Raw genomic sequence first — 20,399 nt, 5'->3', positions numbered from 1 at the left:
CTAAATAACTATTCAAGTTTTAATGATTGTCTAGTAACTGTCATAGTTAATTGTTACTCGTTTGGTGTGATGCATTTATATGACCGGTACTATTACAAAATATTTATAAGCGCTTGCAAGTTAGTTTGAGTGTTACATTTTTTTCTAAGCACATAAATCTGTTAAGAAGATCTGCTACGGATCTAATATATCATTGAAATTTCTTGTTGTGTTGTGTTAACTTAGAAATGCTCGATGTGGTAGGGGGTGAATCAGTTTGAGTATAAAGTAACAGTTAGAGTGAAAGACAATGATCTCATTCGTACTGATTTGTTTAAAGAATTCTTCCCTACTGCATATATTCCGAGAGAAGTTACAATATTAAAAAGCATTATAAATGTTTTTGTATAATTCCTATTTCGCTGTTTTTCACTTCCTTTTCCTCTGACTAGAATATTTTACAAATATACAGATTTCTTAAAAGCTTATGCATATTTTTTGTCATGGATAGATATTTAGTGGAAAAATGGTTGAAAAGTATGAATTATTGGAAAGTCATCTCATTCTAGCATAGATCTTTCAAAAATGCCCAGCCACCAACTCGACAGTGATTGAACTCAGAACCTCTAGGTCTCACAGACAGCGGGACACTTTTGGTCTCATATAATTTTAAATATTCGCGTTTCTTGGTTCTGACTATGATTCGGGTCGGATCGGTGGAAATAAGCGAGGATGTTACTTTTATATTCCGATATTACCATTTTTATTTTCAGCTTATAAGGAATTAAAATGAATTTTCATTTGAGAATGAATTCCTATTTATCCATGATTCAGTTGAATTCCTATAAAGAGCAAATTCTATGAATTAAACTGACCATAATATTTGGTATTCGTAACTAAAATATTGGTCCCTTAATACAGTAATTTTATATCATACAGATTAACTTTCAGCAAATAGCCTTTAGCGATAGAGATTCATACTAATGAAAAATATTTTGGAATGATATTGCTTTAATTTGCATAACACAGACAATAATCTCCATCGATAATTAAACCGCCCAATTACATTCCACTTTGTTTATTGAACGATCAAAATTTAGTAATCCTCTCAAATAGACAATTCAATAGGCATTCAACACTTGGTGCTAACATCATCTATTTTACCACACTAAACTAACCAAATGTATCTGGTTCAAAAATGAAGTTATTTTGATAATTCATTGAGTATCCCCACCATTAGCATACACTATCTTGTAGTCAACTAACCAATCTAACTTTCAACTGTTTCCATTCTCAAGAAAATATACTATTATCATTAGATCAGTATTGTCTTGTAATTTAGTGTTATGAATGGACGAACATTCTAAAAGTTAGGACTTTTGAAACTAGTTTTCGAATTATTATCATTTACATTTTTGTTTTATAGTTAGCAATTAACTACCTGGATCACTATGCCTACATTTTCCGGTTGTCATAAGCTTCTGTTTAATCTAAGTATTATTATTATTATCATTGATGGCTTTATTGAATATTATATTTTTGGTACAATATAGAATTCTCAGAACAAAGTATTTCAGCAAGTTTCCTTTTCTTGTTTGTTGATCAATCCTGACGATAAGTATGAACTGATCTCCAGTTAGATGTTAGCAAATCAAGAATCGACATGTGAATAATGTTTATTCTTTTCAATGCATACCGTTGCCAGAAACCACAATATCATTGATTAGGCTTATTTGTAACTGAATAGGTTATGCGACTAATGGGCATAATGACGTATTAAAACAAACAAGAAATCAGATAACTTATTGAAATATCCAGATGGTAGGAACAGGTAGCCCAGATATTCAAATAGGCCGCCTAGTACTTATTATTCCACTTTTTATTGCTAACCGATTTTCCACAGTTTACATTATTCACAATCACTTTTAGCTTGTTGATGTATAATTGTGATTTTTCATTATATGGCGCTATGTAGCTCAGTATTCGTAATTTGCTTAGCCGTAATTTTCAGTTTAAGTGCACCCAAACAAGAACAATCAATTTGATCTTTATACATTTTAGAAAAGTCAGTAGCAGTACAATCATTAATTTACGCATGATGGATGTTTCAAATAGTTATTTCTTGAATTCAGCATTTGAACATGTTTCGTAAAGATAAACATGCAGAAGGATGTAATTCACCTTTTTTTCGAAAAAAGCTTTACATGTACAAACTAAAGAATCGATGAAAATAATCAAAGTTATGTGGAGTTTAGAAATCAGACACAGTAAATTCCACATATAAGAAAGCCATCTTTTACTTATAGACAAAATAATACAACCAGCCAATCAACTCACATAACAATGAAGACATATATAAGTCTATGTTTCCTTGTCTGTTCTTGATTTCTATTAAACCACCATGTTGATAGTTCGTAGAATATAAGCATACTTACTGTTTGTATTGAAAATACCCTAGTACTGAATGAATTTTCAAATAAGCAGCTCTACCCAATTTGACAGAATAATTACAAACATGGAAGTAAAGTAATGAACAAAGGATAAATGTCAATCTGTACAAATGCATGAATATAAATGGCCGCAAATTATAGTATAATTAACTGTAAATTTATGCCCATATATATTCCCAGTAGTTGTTTTTGTTGGGCTGAAAAACTGAGTCATAATTACTAAGCTATATACTCCGGCAGATATTGCAAGATATTGGTAAGTGCAGACCATATGTAAACTTAATGAGTTCAGGGAATACATACAAAAAAGTTTATGTAACTCAAAAAATTGATTGTTTCCATTAATTTTCACCGAAGGGATATTAAGAGACCCTACTAATAACTGGCCACATTATGATAAGATATTCCTACAATATCTCAAAATACCAGTGAATCTTGTAACTGAATTTAAAACAATGAAGATTTGAGTACAGGGACGATGTACGAAATATATCTACTCATAACTGATTAAGTGAGTTTTTTAAAAAATATTGATGTAATAAAATTCGATAATATCACTGCCAACTTCCATTGAACAACACGTAGAACTAAACATTCTAGCGTTTAGAGTAGGCTAATCCTGTCAAAGTACACATAAACATGTTATTAGATAGTTTGAGCAATTCTCATTTACAAAAAGCATCTTTATATCAGAATTAGAACTAACAACGATAATTTACTATCGAAATTAATAGACTTTATTTTGCCATCAACTTTAGACAAAAGTCAAACTAGAACCAGTAAAGCAGTTATATACACACAAATACAGTAGGAGAGTTAATTTCGACCAAAACAAAAGAAAATTAATTATAAGAAGGGAATGTGTTATAAATTGAATGAATGTAAACGACAACATACTATAGGTAATAACAACAACTGAAACATAATCATAAAAAGAGTAGCAAACAATTGGTGTTGAATTTTCTTCCTTCCCCCCCCCAAAAAAAACATCATCTATTATCAATGATACTGTAATTTAGTAGGAGATATAATTTTATTAAGAATATATCTTTTTTTAATTATTGCACACACGAAAAACTCGGTGATCATATCACACAAAAGTTGGTTAGATAACAACAATAACTGTATAAATAATAAATAAAAAACACTCATCATTAACAAAGAAAATTAAATATATGTCATAATTATGTATATAAAAACTGAATGTGTTATACATACAGGTCACACATTGGACAAACACAACAATAGACTGGAATCAGGCGCAAACAACCCTCTATAAGAAGAAGATAATTGGTTTACAAAATCAAAATACATATAGGAAAAAGAAATGCAGTGTTTTACAAGGGACTAGATGTATTAAAATTTTCAAAAATACTAATCCATATGGATGATTAGTATAGAGGCAAATGAATAAAAGAAAATAATGATTCCAATTTTACAACGAACTTTTGAATGCGATATACACATCAAATATAAATGCATTAAAAAAAGGAATTACTTGGGTTATAACTACATTTTAACTTCTGGTTGAATATGTTTTTGATTCTTTTTCCTGTAATACAGAATTGTCTTGGTAATTTTCATGGTTGTTAGAACATGATGGACTGTTAGACTGATTTTTTAATGGCTCGGGTTCTGAAACAGCATAAGGCGTAGTGCTGTAGGGACTAACAGAAGCTATGGAATCTTTGTACCAGTTTGGAAAGGGTGTTCGTGGCATAAGCTCTGAATAAAATAGAATATAGGCCTGAGCTGATGCTACTTCTGAGAAATCGCATAAAGATACATTAGCATCATTGCAATGCAACCAACACTCTGTAGAGTAGAAAATATGCAAGAGATAAATAGTCATTGAATATTAAATGTATATTATACATAATAGCTCTATTTACGAGTTTATACTGAAATTTATGGGCGAATAGACAGAGAAAATATATTACAATTAAAAAGTAATCAAAAAGTAGTTGATGATATGAACCAACCTGGATTATCATTCAAACAGTAAGAGGTATAATGACCAGATTGAAACCCTCGCCCATGATGCACGACAACACCGGTCAAGTGATAAAGATACTCGAGTGAACTTTTCTCAAACTCTTTTGGCAAAGTGAATATGGACGATTGATGACATTTTAAGTTATCGATAGAGGCTTTAGGTTCATCTATATGATCAGATTTTGTCTGGTGTAAATGAGGCTGATGACATTCTGCTCTGTCTACATCATTTAACACAAATTCACTCATATTCAAGATAAGAGGAAATGATACATGACATGTTAGTTTTTCTCTTTGTCTACCAACCCAACTGAAAAAAATATAATCAAAAAATATATGATGATTAAACAATGTAAAGTTTAGTACAGAAATTAATTATGTACTTAATATAACATTACCATCATAAACTAAGTTCAACTTGGACTAATGGATGCCTATGATAGGTTCAGTGTTGATTATCACTGATTGGATGTAAATTTCCTCAGAGAAAGTAAACAAAATACCTTTGAGTCCGAAATGGAGCTATTGTCAATATTTTAGTGAACGCGAACACAAGTACGGGACAACCAAATGTATTTGAACACAAAATTACAGAATCTCTTAGTAAAATGTGAGAACCATGTAGTAAATATTTCATTTGCAGACTTGACGGTTCCTTGGTTTCCACATCAAGCACTCTATGTTCTCGTTCTCTTCTCATCGATCTTCTTAACCGTCTGCCGTCAGGTATTTCACTTCAGATTGGTGATACATACTGCTTGTATCTGCCGACATCAGTAGCACACACCACACTATTACCGTAACTGTTTTTTTATTGCAGTGTTTTGGAGTGGGATGACAGCTTAAACATATGTAAAATCTCTTTCATATTTTCCGTTATTTCCGTTTATTTGTTTGCTTCTATTGAAAATACATTTGAAACATTAATAGAGAGGTCATATTTTCATTACTCTAAAAATAACTACATTTAAGTATGGAATTGCCTGAAATGGTTGTCCTAATACTTCGTGACTTCTTAACACAAATGATGGATATTAAATCTCTCTTAATTGATATACCATTAAAGGCTGCTTGACGATTAAGTTACCGTTATTCAATATTACAGCTACCGAAATCAGGTGTTTGACTTCAGCAACGAATTCACTAGCTAATCTGTTTGATAAGTTCAAACAGTTGATATTCCTTAACGCTTACCTTAGTGACGATGATATGACTAGAGAAATGTACTTGATCCGAAACATGAACACCTGAAATAAAATAACCAATGACGAGACATAGTTTAGTGTTGTATTGAGATGTTTCACTGTTCTGTAGTATTATTTGGTAAGAATCCTTATGAACGAAAGATCTGTTAGGTTAAGCATTCAAAATAATAGAAAAGTGAAAGGACTGGTGCACATTTCCATTAAAAAATGAGTTTTTTCCGTAGACCACGTTTCAACTTGAAAAATTACAGTGATTATATCTGATGTTCACTAGCATGAATCGATTTTATTCGATAATGAACGAACCAATTCATATGTGCATTTTTAAAATGAAAGCTGAACTCAACGGCTATAGCGGAGTCGACTACAATGACGATGATGAAAATGACTCATAAAGTTACTTAAAATATATACAACAACCTGTATTTACTCTTATATATATATATAAAAGGCATACCGGAAGCGTTTAATATGTAACCTCAAAACTCGTGGGAGTTTAGAAAGGCGAATTGTTTGGGTTGCATGAGTTAATAATGAGTTCTTAGGAAGAGGAGTTGGAGAATTCTTAGGTGAAGTGGTGATTGGAGATTGAAAAACGGATGGCTGAGTAATTTGGAATGATCTTTCAATCGGTGGATTAGTGTATTGTTCTTCAAGGCCAGTTACACTTGAAGTAGCGGATAATGGACTTTCTGACAGGGAAAAAGTTTCAGTTAACTCGCATGATGTACTGAAATCAGGGTAAGATAACTGAGGACTACAAGATGGAGATGCGAGCCTCGACAGAGCGATAGATATAAGTTTATTCACTACAAAGTTAGGAAAAACCAATAAAAATACAGTCAGATGATTGAGATAAACGTCATAAAATAAAAAAGACAACCAAATTATCTTTCAACGTAAAACTGACAGGTACACAAATCAGGATTATAGTCAGCAATCAGTTTTTATTTTCAATAACAATCAATGCCACAAGATTCATGTTAAACTCCTGGTAAAACAGAATGCATTGGTAAAACTATGTTCAAACATTTCAGATTAGTAAGCATTTAGAGTATCTAACCTAAAATTATTGGTTTGTAACATGCAAAAAGTTTTTCTTACAGAAACAACTCTAATGCTTTTGCTATCATTCATCCTATCTGAACTAACGTTTGACCTATATCTAATTAAAAATGCTGCTACGTAAAACTAGCTCATATTTTTTTACAGACTACCTCCAGTGAATAGGTCTATAATTTTCAGACCTACAGGCGACTGGAGCGAAACTTCCAAAAGTAATACCAATACCTGAGAAACGGTTTGCGACAGTTTATAGAAGCGATATACCTCCCATAAATTTGACAGCAAGAAAACCATGTCTATGAAGGAAGGAAATTTCAAAAGTTCTGTGATCAGGCTTGAAAACAAAGTGAGAAAATAAATAAGTCAGTTTATGCGATGCATATAGCTGAGAACAAACAAGTGACATACATGTGATTTAATGCTGACAGCTACCATATAACTAGTATTAAAAGTTACTATCTGCCAAATAACCTTACGTAACATGTAGGTCTATAATCCATATTACTGATTAAAATTTTACCGGTATTCAGACATAAGAGAACACATGTAGAAAATTTTACCATCTAATATGCTCGTTGAAAAATGTCACATTTCGGGTGCCCTGTATGACGGAGAAACGAAAATGTAAAACTACATAGTCCTGTGTATATGATTTCACTTAACTATATGGTATGGATATGTAACAGCGATAATTCATGCCTTTTTGTATTTACCAACATTAACGACGGGATTAATTCGAAACAAAAAAAATTAAAAATAGAAATAAATCAAAGAAAGCATACCAGGATAAGACAAATTGCCTAAATGATCATTTGAATCATAACTGCACTGATTGAGTGCAGGTTCCGTGAAATCTGTTTCTTCTTTATTTATTTCTGAACACTGATTGCATTTAACACAGGCATAACTGGCTCCATCAATTGGAGAGGGGCTAACAAACTGACGAAGCAAATCTACAATATCAAATGTACACGACTCATCGGAATGGCATTTGGTGGGTAGTGAAAGACTAAGTTCATAAATCGGCTCTTCAGTACAAGCGGTTACATGACAAGTAGAGCATTGTATATGACTCACGGAATATCCACGGAAAGCGCGGGTGATGAAATCACAACCACTGACAGAAACAGACATTGGAACACCATGTAGTTCTGCTTGTAAACGGTCAAGCAACAAACTCAAAAATTCCTGGGCATCTTGTTGCTTATATCCTTTAAACGTTGGAAGGGTGGCCCAAACAACACTTAAGAGGTTACTTGGACTGACAACAGACCTTTGACCTGACCATAATAGCTTAAATAAATTATGCATTTCTTCATAAAGAGAAGGTATTGATGATACTTGCGGGTTAACTAGCGATGACGAAGGCGATTGCTGATAACAGTCATACATAAACTTCTGACACTGGCCGCCATTTAAACCACCAAAGGATTTGCACTTAGGAATGATATTCCTTTTTACTGAAACTAAATTTGGCTCACAACAAGGAACAAAACTATTTTCTGTATTTGGAGAACATGAGGGTGTTTTAGTTGGTAGTGAACTCCATAAATTTTCATAGTTGTGAGTTATTATCACTTGATTTTTTGAAAATAATGATGTAATTGCTTGTCGCTTGATAAGACACACTGGGTCTCCAATCGATAAATCATCAAGGTGGCTGCGGCGTTTCCTTGAATGAGAATTAATTTCACTCAACGTATGGTTCATGATATAATTAGCGAAAGGAGCAGTGTGACTAAAATCAAGTTTATTAACAACTACGAAATCATGTTACCGTAAAATCTGCAATATCGAATTCATGTAACAGGTGTTTCCCAAGTTGCGCAAACCTGTAAATGCAGGAGTTAGTGTCAGTGGTATCTTTCTGCTTTTTGTCTTTTTCTTGGAGTTAACTGCGTTAAGCTAATAACGTTATATAGAGCTGACTAGTAATGACTTACTCTCGACCCAGCATACCTTGACCACCAAAGATGTAATGCCCATGAAAGACAAGAAATCCTTGAAACTTGTTGATTTATAAGAAGTGTTACCTGTTTCGGACAACTGCAGTTTGTATATCATCTGCCTTTAACAGACGTAAACTGTTCCTAAGTAACTGTAAAAAATAGGGTGGCATTCTTACTTTTCAGCGTTTTTACCACGGAACCTAAGAATTCGTCTGCCTCTTTTTTGCTTGAAAAGCTGGCCGAAATCTTGAGTAGTGACTGCATCCAAAGCCATGCGGAGAAGTTTAATATCACCCGGCGCGTTATCATTGAGAACAAAATCATCACATATATAACTTAATATCAAACGGTTAGAAGAAACAGTACTTACCAGTATACAAATTTTTCATTCACATCTATACACAGAGGATGCTACCCTTCAATAAAATAGTGAAGTAGAAAACTTACATTTGTTTGTTGAAAGTGTTGCAACGCATGCTCGGAAATATAACGACCACATGCAAAGTTGCTACATGACAGACAGGCCCAAACACTTTCTTTTGTATGGCAACTGCTGCAATGCCAGTGTTCGGGCGAGAGTATTCCTAACTGGATGCTTGTCTTTACTTTGAGGACGTGTTTGCAATTATCCGTCATCAAAACTTGACACCATAAGCAATACAAAAAACGAACTATGTAAGATACACATGTACAGATCGCAAACGTAGAAAAACAATATCTGACTACAGTCTAAAACACAAATATTGTCCTAACATTGGGGAAACAATTTCTGTATCTTAGGTATTCGACAGCCTATTTCATATTTTTGCTTGAGAAATATTTCCGTAGGCAACTTAATATCATCCAGCTGAATAAAATATTCAGATTATGGAGATTTTCACACGAGATAACAGCCCTGAACAAATTTTGCGATCTCTAAGCCAGTTATATACAACGTGGAACCTGGAACATATGTGTATCGATTCAAGTTCCCACACCAAATCACTACAATAAGATTGGACTGTCAAGATAGATTCTAAGATAATCGAGAAACTTTATATTTTTAGGGGAAGATATAGAGTGGATGAAATTGCACTACTGCGGAAGATTCCGAGCCATGTCACCTAAAGTTTTTAATTATATTTATATCACACTGGTTATTTGAATTTTCTCATTGATGCTTAGAACTGTAATTGATCAGTTTCTTATTGGCATATACGTATTCTGTATGACTTACCTCGATATTGCCATAATTCCTAAACGTCGACTGGAAGACTCAAACAGCTAATACGAGATAAATTAACCGTCATCATTGCACAAGCTAACGACCATCTAGACTCAGTAGCTAAGTGGATAACGTAATGGCAATTGAAGCGGACGGTACTGCGTTCGAGTACCGGGATGGACATCAACTCGGGTGCAGGTAAATCTATCTGAAGAGTCCTAGGTGGGATGAAACGCACCATAGGTTTTACTGCTAGCCAGTATTCATTTCGACTTATAGTCACTAACTACTAATGACGATAAGTGAGCAGACCTCAGTCAAGTAGTTTACACTTACAGGGTTCAGTCTAATGGTTAGCGGCTCCATGAACTGATACCACGTTTTAGTTTAGCATCTAGCTTTCTTTCCACCGACTCCTACACCAGCCATCATTGTGTGTCGAGGTTCGGAGTGGTTGGTTATGTTTTATACATAACTTAGCAGCTATCAATATGCTCATAATACATGTAGCGAGCCAACTGCTTGGTCTAAGAATATCACGTAAGTTAAGATTTTAAATGGTTCACGCAAAATTAATGTCTTTTATGAACTACTAAATACCATGGTGTTAGCATAATGATGTTAAACGAGGTCTGAAGGAATAAAGGAATTAATAAAGTGCAAATGTCACCAACAAAAAGATCATAGTCCAACAACGTCTCCACATAATCCTTCGATCATAGGCTACAACGGGAAACGCTATTACATTTGTCATACATTTTTATACAATTTACGCCTACAATGCTACTGCCGTAAGTCTCGTATAAGGTGTATTAACTATGACAAAACAAAGGTTAAGAAATATGATCAACTTAAGACTTATGATTAATTGCTGCCTGACTTTTAACCACAGGTGCTATTCGGATCGTTGTATTTATTTAATGTTACAATAAAACAGAAGGCATTATTTTACCTAAATGCTGTAAAGCCTATTGACGCTGAAATTTTAGACATTCTGCATTCTCGAAAGCCGGGAATAAGTTGACGCATAACCTTTGTGTCTATACAAATATGGCAACTCGGTGGCCACAAAATAGCTGACGCGCATGCGACCTGCTGACACTGATTCAAGAAAAAATTATGTAACTACAAATTATCGATTGAGTAGTGTTATAGTTATGCCTATTTTTGATGACCCTACAGAGCACTTGCTACTGCCAAGCCAGAATTTCACATTTAAAGAGTGAAACTATACGACGATAAGTTTATAAGCTAACTCCTCTAGTTCAATATACAAATATCAGTAACAACGATGATACTTTGATAAGTAATAAGTCTCTGGGATTGCGTACGCAAGTACCGATCGTGACGTAGAGAAATGCCGACGTTAATTAAATAGGATAAACTTGTGACAAGTTTTCTGACAAGATTTCGAAACCAGGATGACATGTGTGATCAGTTAACAATCAACCAACGATATACTGATGTTTAGATTGGGTTTCACTATGCTCGAGTTGGCAACTTTGTAGTTAATTTGGGAATCCTTCACATAATCATCGCAAAAATACTATCCTTCAGCTTGTCATAATGATAATGGTCACGAATAATGATGTCGAATGAAAGTAACTATTAAATATTTAAGTTGACTTTATCAGATATATTACATATGTCTTAGACTATGTCAAGATGAAAATGTCACAAAAGTGCCTTTTAAACTATATCCACATATAATACTTAATTCTTCACTGATACTCAATTCAAATAAAAGATTATCACAACAACTCACTTTAGAGACGAAAACCAGAAAACTGAGCATCAAAACCAGCGCTTAATAAATCCCATCCTGTGTCAAGGGTACAATTAACCATCGACGGTTTAGACTTCGGATTTACAAAATAAATGACAAAAGTGTGACCTGCTTATAATTTAAGATTTTTTCATTATTCATGACGAAGTAAACTGTTTTAATCAGCAATAAATTGATAAGAACATATGTGAAATAACGTAAATGTGGATATAAATAAGTCCCCAAACTGAATAATTCTGTAAGTCATCGATATTGATGCTGACAGCGTCAGTTTAACTGTACATACTCTGGTTGAAGGCGCATGGTCATACGTCCATAAGATATCGCGAGTGGATACGCCGTGTTACAAATCCCTTGCAACTACTGGCCAAATTGAACTTGTGGAGGTAGATCTAACAAGCTTATTTTGTAAATAGTTTTTAATGTTATTTGTATATATTTTGCCAATCTTTCACTGTATGTATATTTAACATTAAATGACTGTAACTACTGTTTTAGTAAATGACCTTGAACTCACTTTCCGTTATGTAGCTATAGACGTGACACTCTTGTGGTTATTCTGAAATACATTGATACACACACTCCTTGTTCTACTCTCACTCGTGATTGAGCTAATTGCATCCTAAATTGAATATTATTCACATTTATAGACTGTGAGCTGAGACGCATCGCACATAACAGTGGATTACATTATTGGAGAGTTCGACAACCTGTACGGAATTATCGAATATTTATAATTGTAGATCTACAATACCAGACCCAACCAGAACACGAGACTCTTAGTGAATTTAAGTAAAGTCCATATTTTCATGTTGTATTAATAACTATTAACATTATTATTTACTCTTTATAACTTGGTTAACACTTTTTCGCGTTCATATTTGTCTGGTCCACCACAAACTAATCGCTTCTCAACACATTGATAATGTTCTAAAATTTTCATCAGACTCACTTATCCCAGAGTTCCAGTTTGACTGGGTAATTTCCTTTCAATTTAAAGAATTCACAGACAAATGCATAGTCAAACCCTGAATATTTATGTCATCTCTATTATGTTTACTTGAAGTTGTTATTCATCTAGTTGGTTTAACTTGATGCTATTATTATAGTGACATGTATATTCAGTGATACTTCTGACGATAGAGCAAAGGTCGAATTTTCTACTTACTAGCAATCACATTAAGATTCAACATCTATTGTTACTGTGTATTATTTGTAAAACGGACGAGGTCGGTTAGCTGAATAATGTTCAGATTACCGTTACTATTCCAATAAACACTATCTCAGTTATCTATTCTGGTTGATTGGTCAAATCCTGTGAATGAAGGATATAACAGTGTTATAACGTCCCTATAGACCATTCTGCATCACCAACATCGAAGTGATAAACACAGAACTCCCAATCGATATTGGCCCCCCAAAAATTGAAGAGATCTGTATGGCCATCAGACAAAGCAGCGAGACCAGACAACATTCCAGAACAGGCACTGATAGCAGACGTGGCAGTAACTGTAAAGATACTCAACATTCTCTTCAGCAATATTTGGGACGAAGAACAATAACCAACAGACTGAAAAAAAGCACGCCTCATCAAAATAACAAAGAAAGGCGATCTCAGCAACCCTTCTCTCAATACAGGAAAATGTCTTCAACAATGTTTTGCTGAGCAGAATGAAGGACACCGTAGACGCATAACTTTGAGATCAACATGCTGGATTCCGTAAGGATCGATCGTGTACAGACCAAATCCCAACACTACACATCATTGTGCAACAATCAGTTGGATGGAATTCCCCACTCCACGTGAATTTCACTGATTACAATAAAGCATTTGATAACGTGGACAGAACAACACTACGGTGTTTTAAGAAGATAGTCAATATCATACGGAATTCCTATGATGGATTAAACTGCAAAATCGTGTATGGAGTGCAGCTCACAGACTCGTTCGAGTTAAAGACCGGTGTAAGGCAAGGTTGCTTGCTCTCACCCTTTCTCTTTGTCCTGGTGATCGACTGGACCATGAAGATGTCAACATCTGGGGGGAGAAGTATGGGATACAGTTTACAGCTAGGATCTAACTGGACGATCTAGACTTCGCAGCTGATCTGTCTCTACCATCACACACGCGGCAACAAATGCAGGAGAAGACGACCAGTGTAGCAGCAGCCTCAGCAGCAGTGAGTCTCAATATACACAAAGGGAAAAGCAAGATTCTCCGATACAGCACAACACGCACCAATTAAATCACATTTGACAGAGAAGTTCTGGAGGGTGATAAGTTTGTGACTGGTGAACAGAGTGAATTTTCGGTCTTCTACATAGTACCGAAATTGCCGCGCAGCACAATACGCAGTAAGAAAATAATTCTAGCGATTCCAAGAACCTATACAAACCTACATCATAATTGTTTCGTCATTCGCTACTCAACCAAATGGAACAGACTGCCAGTGAAACTACTATCTGGTTCAGAAGTCTTCTTGATGATTTTCTTTCCGAAAGTGTATTGTGTCACCTATTGGACATCAATTTATTTAATAATGACTTATACAAACAACGTCCGTCATCTATCTAATTGACTGAAAAGCAAAATCTAACCTTTGAAACTTTTCTTGTCTATTTTATTTTGTTTCTATTCATCTTAATATATGAAGTCTGCATATGTTCGTATTTATAATTATTACCGTTATTAATATCATTATTGGTCCCCCGACACGCTAAATATTCTTTTTATCTCTTCTATTCCTTCTAAAAGTATTTAATTTCTGATTGTCCCCCGAAATTATTTGTGACCTTCATAGCATCATTCTCAATTATTATTACACAAATGTCTATGCTAATATCCGGTTTCACTCTGTATACTATTACATAAATCTACATGTATTTATCCGGGTGCACTAAAGGATTTATTTTATTTTTTTAAGTTGATGGTTTATTTCAGAGGTCGTTATTCATTACACAATTATTATTATTATATGGTCGAACCTTTTCACTAGGTATCTACCTCTTTTCTCTCTTTTTTCCCTTCTAAATAAATATTATTCTTAAGATTACGAAGTTTGTGATCAAAACAATAACTTGTGTTACATGTGAATTAACTTCTCAGACTCATTTTATCTTCACTATGCATATATGATTCATACATATTGATATTTCGCTATCATTTTCACTTAATTGAGACTTTCATAGCATTACTCCAAACTATGACTGTACAAACATTTATTCCAGCGTTATATCTTACTGCCATAATAAGTTTTTTTCTGATTATTTTCTAGTTTATTTTTGTTACTAATTTGACGATATATACATAGTCGTTTATTCATGTTGTGTGTTCATAAACACGCCTATCAAACCGTTTGCGTTTTTAATGTCTCCTTTATTTCTGTTCCCTTATTTTCTTCCTCTCCGCCTTTAAACTCAATTCAATATTCTTCTCAATTAAACAGAACATGGTTTATTATTATAAATTATAATTATTACTCTCTTTTTTTCAACTATGGCAAATATAATGGTAACATTATTGAAACTTGTGTATTATTGCATTTTTGAAGAAACCCAAAATGGTTCCTTCACAGCACTTATGTACCCATAAGATGTTTGTGAATAACACAACACGCATCAGTCAGGAAGGCCCAGGACAGAGTGGGTTTGAGAATGCTCGTTGGTGGCCTTGGTTCTAGCGGGGGTAACAGTAGTAGCAAATTAAGTAACACTACGTTGAAACTTGACCCGGATTATCTTTCAGTAACAACGGTGCCACCATGTGCAGGGAAACCTTCGTTAAAAATGTGAACTCAGAAAAGAACTTAAAAGTTAAATATATTTCTTAGCAATTGCTATCATTTTGTTGATTAATTTACCAATTTTTTGTAAATGCATTGTGTTACCCCTTTGTTTTATTCATAAACACACATTTTGGTTAGTAGTGTTACTAGTCTGCAATGACGACTGGATCCCTAGGATCAATAGCTCTGTAAGCACTCGAAATTTAATGCTAACCGCATTAGTTTTACTGGACTCATCTATCCGAAGGTGCTCGGCCACGTGTCTACCCCAGGTCATGACTGGGTGCGCCATGCTACACATCCCTTTAAACTGCTTGTAACGGAAAGAGAACAGTGAAAATCCCTCTGCAGCTTCTTTGTTGAACAGTATTTTCATTTATTTGTTCCTTCTCCCTTTTGTGTATTCCAACCTTTGTTTCGATCTCGTTCAACCATGTCTTTTGTTCTTCAGTCCTCCCCGTTTGAGCCTTTATTATGTGATTTTGATTAAAGACTTATTTTTGTTACCTAATTTTCAATTGCATGTTGCCGGACCATTGACAGTAAGGTTGTGTTTGACTAAGCTCAAGCTCACGGCGTGGTTCAGTTTGTGACTGTTGACCTTCTGACTGTCTTCTTGGGAGAACTGCTAGAATCCCTGCAGATAGATATTTGATCCCATCTTATTGGGAATATTTGTATTGATTCTCAGGTACCAAACCCTTTAGTATTAACTGTCTCTTTCATTGTTTAGCGCGCTACTTTGCGTTAGAGAAACTTCTGACTGTATAGCACAGGCTGTACCGTTTGAGGTATTTTGTATTTTTGATGTAATTTGTTCTATTTTCCTAATTAGAACCGTTTATATTGAGCACAGAGTTTGTGTTTTGATATAATATAATACGAGTATCTCAAAGACGCGTTGTGAGCTATACAGCGGAACTTGGTCTGGTCTAATCGAATAAATATTGGGTTCGTCAGTCCGTAGTTCCAACCGAATATTGGCTGTTCGGTCGTTACACTGTTACCCAGCTTAGAACAAAGGTTCCCAAAACACTGATAGTCTTCTAAATATACTTTCACACTCCTTCATTTCCGCATTCTGATTTCAGTGGGTTGGCATACTTCGATTAAAAAGGTGTTACTGGTCAATGCGTTGTAAAACTTAGAATGCTTGTGGCACCTTTAACTCCTTTTGTTATATTAATAACTTTGAGCATTATCAGATGTTGATCACGTTCTTTCGTTTGGGTCCACAACGAATCTGGTTGGTTCATATTTTTCGTTAAAACCATTATTTTGGGTCCATATTTAACCAACCAGATGTTTCTTTGTAGCTCTGTTATTGCACGTATGATTTCAAACACCCTTAGTAGCACAAGAACTCCAACCACAGCGTCATTAACAAGTGCATTGAACCATCTACGCGGACACCGCGCATGGACTGTATCTAGCCCAGAGTACGAGCTAGATGTATTACAATTTTCAATTTCCAGTCTGACATCACGAAAGTCACGTACTGGTTCTCGGAGGAGTAGTAGTCAGCATTCTACAAGGACAAACAATTATGACGATTACGTCTCTTAGTTCCATAGAAAATATGGGAATGAAGCCAGGCAGTGTGTTACGTCCTGCAAACTTCTTGAGTCACTTACCTTGTTGGGAAACTCACCATCCAAGTGAATGGCGACGACTTCTACTATCCGTGGTCCAAGTTGCCCCTTCTACGTCCCGGACAAGACCACAGGTCACAAATTCGCAGTCAAAATTTTTATTATCCTAGTTATCTTGGCCGAAAGACCAATTGCCGAAAACGGAGAATAATCCTTGAATGCAGCTAATAAAACTGGAACAAAGATGCTTAGAGAACAACTCTTGACATTAGACTTGGCAATAACACGTCGTTTAAGCTAGGTGTTTATTATTGCCTATGTCCGTCACCGTACAGACCTGCTAAACTATTACAACATACTTGATGTTAAGGAACGAAAACTAATTGATTCTTGTAGGTATCACTACAAAGGGTCAACTTGATAATTTCGAGTAAATTGAGCACTGAGTCGATTTTCATAAATAAATTATGATATTTGAAAAATGCAAATGAGTAGAAAAATTGAATTTGGATTTGATTATTTATTATGTGAAGAAGTGGATTACACTGAGAGTCCTGAGGGCTCAGTCAAACTATCATACACACAATATTAAAATCAACGCCTCACTAAATTATATCTTCGCCAATATCATATTCGAATTTCCTGAAATAACGAAATCAGTCTACACCGGATATACTATCCAACATTTGGTAATACACCATTACTAAAGGTACACATCAGTCACAACCAGACAAGCTTGCCATTGCAAAACCGAATTTGAGCACGTTATGCGACTGGGAATAATACGTCTCTCCAGTAGCCTCTGGACATACTCACTTCACGTGGTACCTAAGAAAGATGATGATCATCAACCTTGAGCGAGTACTTGCTGTTGAATAACTTAATGGCACCTGATCGCTTTCCCATTCCTCGTTTGCACTATTTTTTCATTAATGCTACACGAAGAACAAATTTTCTCTGGCACTCTATTATCTTATGCGTGCCTATCGCCAGATACCAGCAGCATCCTAGGATACAGCAAAAACAGTAATCGATACTCCTCTTGGTTTGTTCCAATCCCTAAGAATGACATTCGGACTGAAGAAGTCTATATATGCATTTAAACTATTTATAGATGAGGTCACCAAACGCCTTGAGTTTGTTTTTGTGTAAATCGGTAATGTATTGACAGCTAGTAGCTCGCTTCACAGACATACTGTTCACCTACGTCAGGTATTCAAATAGTTCTAGTGGTTTGGTATAGCCATTAATCCATCCAAACGCATTTTTGGACATTTTAGGCCACTTGATCGATAAACATGGAACCAAACCTGTAAATGAAAAATTGTACCCATCAAAAATTTGCCGGAAACAGATTCATTTAGCAAACTTTGGCGTTTCTGGAAGGTGATTATTTTTTGTTGTCGGTTCATTTCACATTCTTATGCCCTCCTACAACCCGTAATGGAAGCATTAGGAAGCAAAGTCAATAAGTTCATATCATTTTGGAAGAGCGAAACGCCTTTTCTGCAGCTAAAAAAACAAACGCTCCACAATCCGTGCTGACGTACTCAGGTTCTTGTAGTTCCGTTGGGCCCTAACCACAAAATCCTCAAAGCTGAACACATGACAACTGGGAAAATAGATATTCATCATTTGACGCAGAGAGAACCCCAAAGATGGAGAAGGCGGGGAGAATTAATTCAATTAGTTGGAGTTGGTCGAATGGCGTGGTTCGACTTTGTAGGCGTGATCCTACTTATGTAACCGTAAGGTCTATTTTGAATATTATGTGTGTGGAAATCCCTCCATGTATACACTTGCAGTTTCTTCCTATTGATTCCTTTAGTTGTACATTGTTAGTCTTTTTGATTCCATTTGAGTTGTTAATATTTGTATTTTATTATGGTTTCTATTTTTCTGTGTTTCTTCCTGAACTGCATTTATGTTGTTTTACTTGATACTTAGTCTTGTCGGCAGCCATATCGGTTTGTTCCTCCTTTTGATTGCGTTGCTTGTATTGACTGGAATCAAGCATTTTTTATTGTGAGTCGAAGCACTTCCAGAATTGGAAACACTCTGTGTCATAAAGCAACCAAATATAATCTTTTGAACGAATCTTTGCGTGTTCTATCCAGACAGGATAGAATAACTTTCATTTGTTGTGACTGGTAATCTTCCCTCATCTTTCATCAACTCCTTTATTTATTGTAGTTTAGATTTTATTGATTGAACAATTATTGGTTGAATAGCCGGGTGGTAATATTTGTTTAGGTAACGATTTACATTTAAATTTATGATGAATTATAGAACCGCTATTTACCCAAATACTTGTTTTGATTTTGACGGGAAAGGGTGCGTGTCTAACGTACCTGAACGGCTATTCTTCTATCCAAACCGTAGTTTGGATTCTACAATACTAACTGGAACACAAGTTGGAATTCTTCTTTCCACGGCTATACTTTTGTTCTTTCAGTTAGCCTACTAATTCAGATGTAATTGGAAATCAACTCATATGGACAGCTAACCGGCTCAAACGTAATGTGACTCCACAATTATAACCGAAACTAATACCAATATTAACATTTATACAATACTGATTGTTTTTTAATATTCCTAATCATGAAATGTTATTACCTACGGCTATTTCTACGTATCTTACGGCGATTTATTGAAATATCTATACACGAAACCATTCTTAATTTTTTTGTTCCACTTTGTTCAACTCCTATATAATCTTCACATAGACTTCTGTTTTTTTGCGTGTTAAGAATAAAACAAAACATTTTAAAATTTATCATACAAACTACGATCTGGGCCATTAACCAAATGTTATTATTTTAATGTGACTCGTTAAAATATCCCTACACTAAATCGTTCTTCAATGTAATAATCCCTCTATATTTGACGTATAAACAATGTTCATGTGGCTTTTCATTTTAAGCGTGTTAAGCATTAAAACTCCGCCTGTAGCTCTTCTAGAGTTACTGCCGGTCCCAAGCCCGGGTAAAGGAGGAGGGTTGGGCATGGGGTTAGTGTCCCCATCCCGTAGAAAACTAACTCGCTAAAAAAACGCTTACCGGAAAAAATAATTCAAACCATTTTAACTCTGCCCTGAGAGTTAGAAGGTCTTCACTTAGAAGAATTATGACGCTTCATGGTGAAAGCCGAGTTCGTTCGGAAGCCACGAGGCCGATGCCCCTTCTAACAACCAGAGCAAAAATTTTTATAGGTACATGGAACGTTAGAACAATGTGGGAAACCGGGAAGACCAGTCAACTTGCAACGGAAATGAGGAGATACAACTTAGCAGTACTGGGAATCAGCGAAACCCAGTGGACCCAAGCTGGACAGAAAAGGCTAGCTACGGGAGAGATGCTGCTATACTCCGGTCACGAAGAGGAAAATGC

General features: G+C 35.1%; 1 protein-coding gene across 1 annotated transcript; it reads right to left on the bottom strand.

The window, feature by feature from the left end:
* Positions 1-3,098: 3,098 nt before the first annotated feature.
* On the bottom strand, positions 3,099-11,649 carry USP49 (Ubiquitin carboxyl-terminal hydrolase 49). The gene is made up of 11 exons (XM_051213675.1): positions 11,613-11,649; positions 9,091-9,284; positions 9,014-9,054; positions 8,820-8,978; positions 8,728-8,784; positions 8,638-8,695; positions 8,472-8,599; positions 7,477-8,432; positions 6,087-6,438; positions 4,412-4,734; positions 3,099-4,244 (listed from the first exon to the last, which is right to left on the bottom strand). Exons 2-11 carry the CDS (start codon positions 9,277-9,279, stop codon positions 3,946-3,948), a joined length of 2,562 nt encoding a protein of 853 aa, XP_051069673.1. The 5' UTR covers positions 9,280-9,284; positions 11,613-11,649; the 3' UTR covers positions 3,099-3,945.
* Between the last annotated feature and the right edge of the window lie 8,750 nt (positions 11,650-20,399).

Source organism: Schistosoma haematobium, chromosome 3, assembly GCF_000699445.3.
Source record: "Schistosoma haematobium chromosome 3, whole genome shotgun sequence".
In the NCBI taxonomy this organism is placed as follows: Eukaryota; Metazoa; Platyhelminthes; class Trematoda; order Strigeidida; family Schistosomatidae; genus Schistosoma; species Schistosoma haematobium.
Note: the sequence above shows the minus strand (reverse complement) of the source record. Positions and strands in the feature narration are given on the sequence as shown.

Coding starts and splice junctions, on each gene's coding strand:
- USP49 (XM_051213675.1), bottom strand. CDS start 9,279: ATGACGGATAATTGCAAACACGTCCTCAAAGTAAAGACAAGCATCCAG. Junction 8,696..8,727: donor ACTGCAGTTGTCCGAAACAG/GTAACACTTCTT, acceptor ACAAGTTTCAAG/GATTTCTTGTCTTTCATGGG. Junction 4,245..4,411: donor CTGTTTGAATGATAATCCAG/GTTGGTTCATAT, acceptor TCTACTCTACAG/AGTGTTGGTTGCATTGCAAT.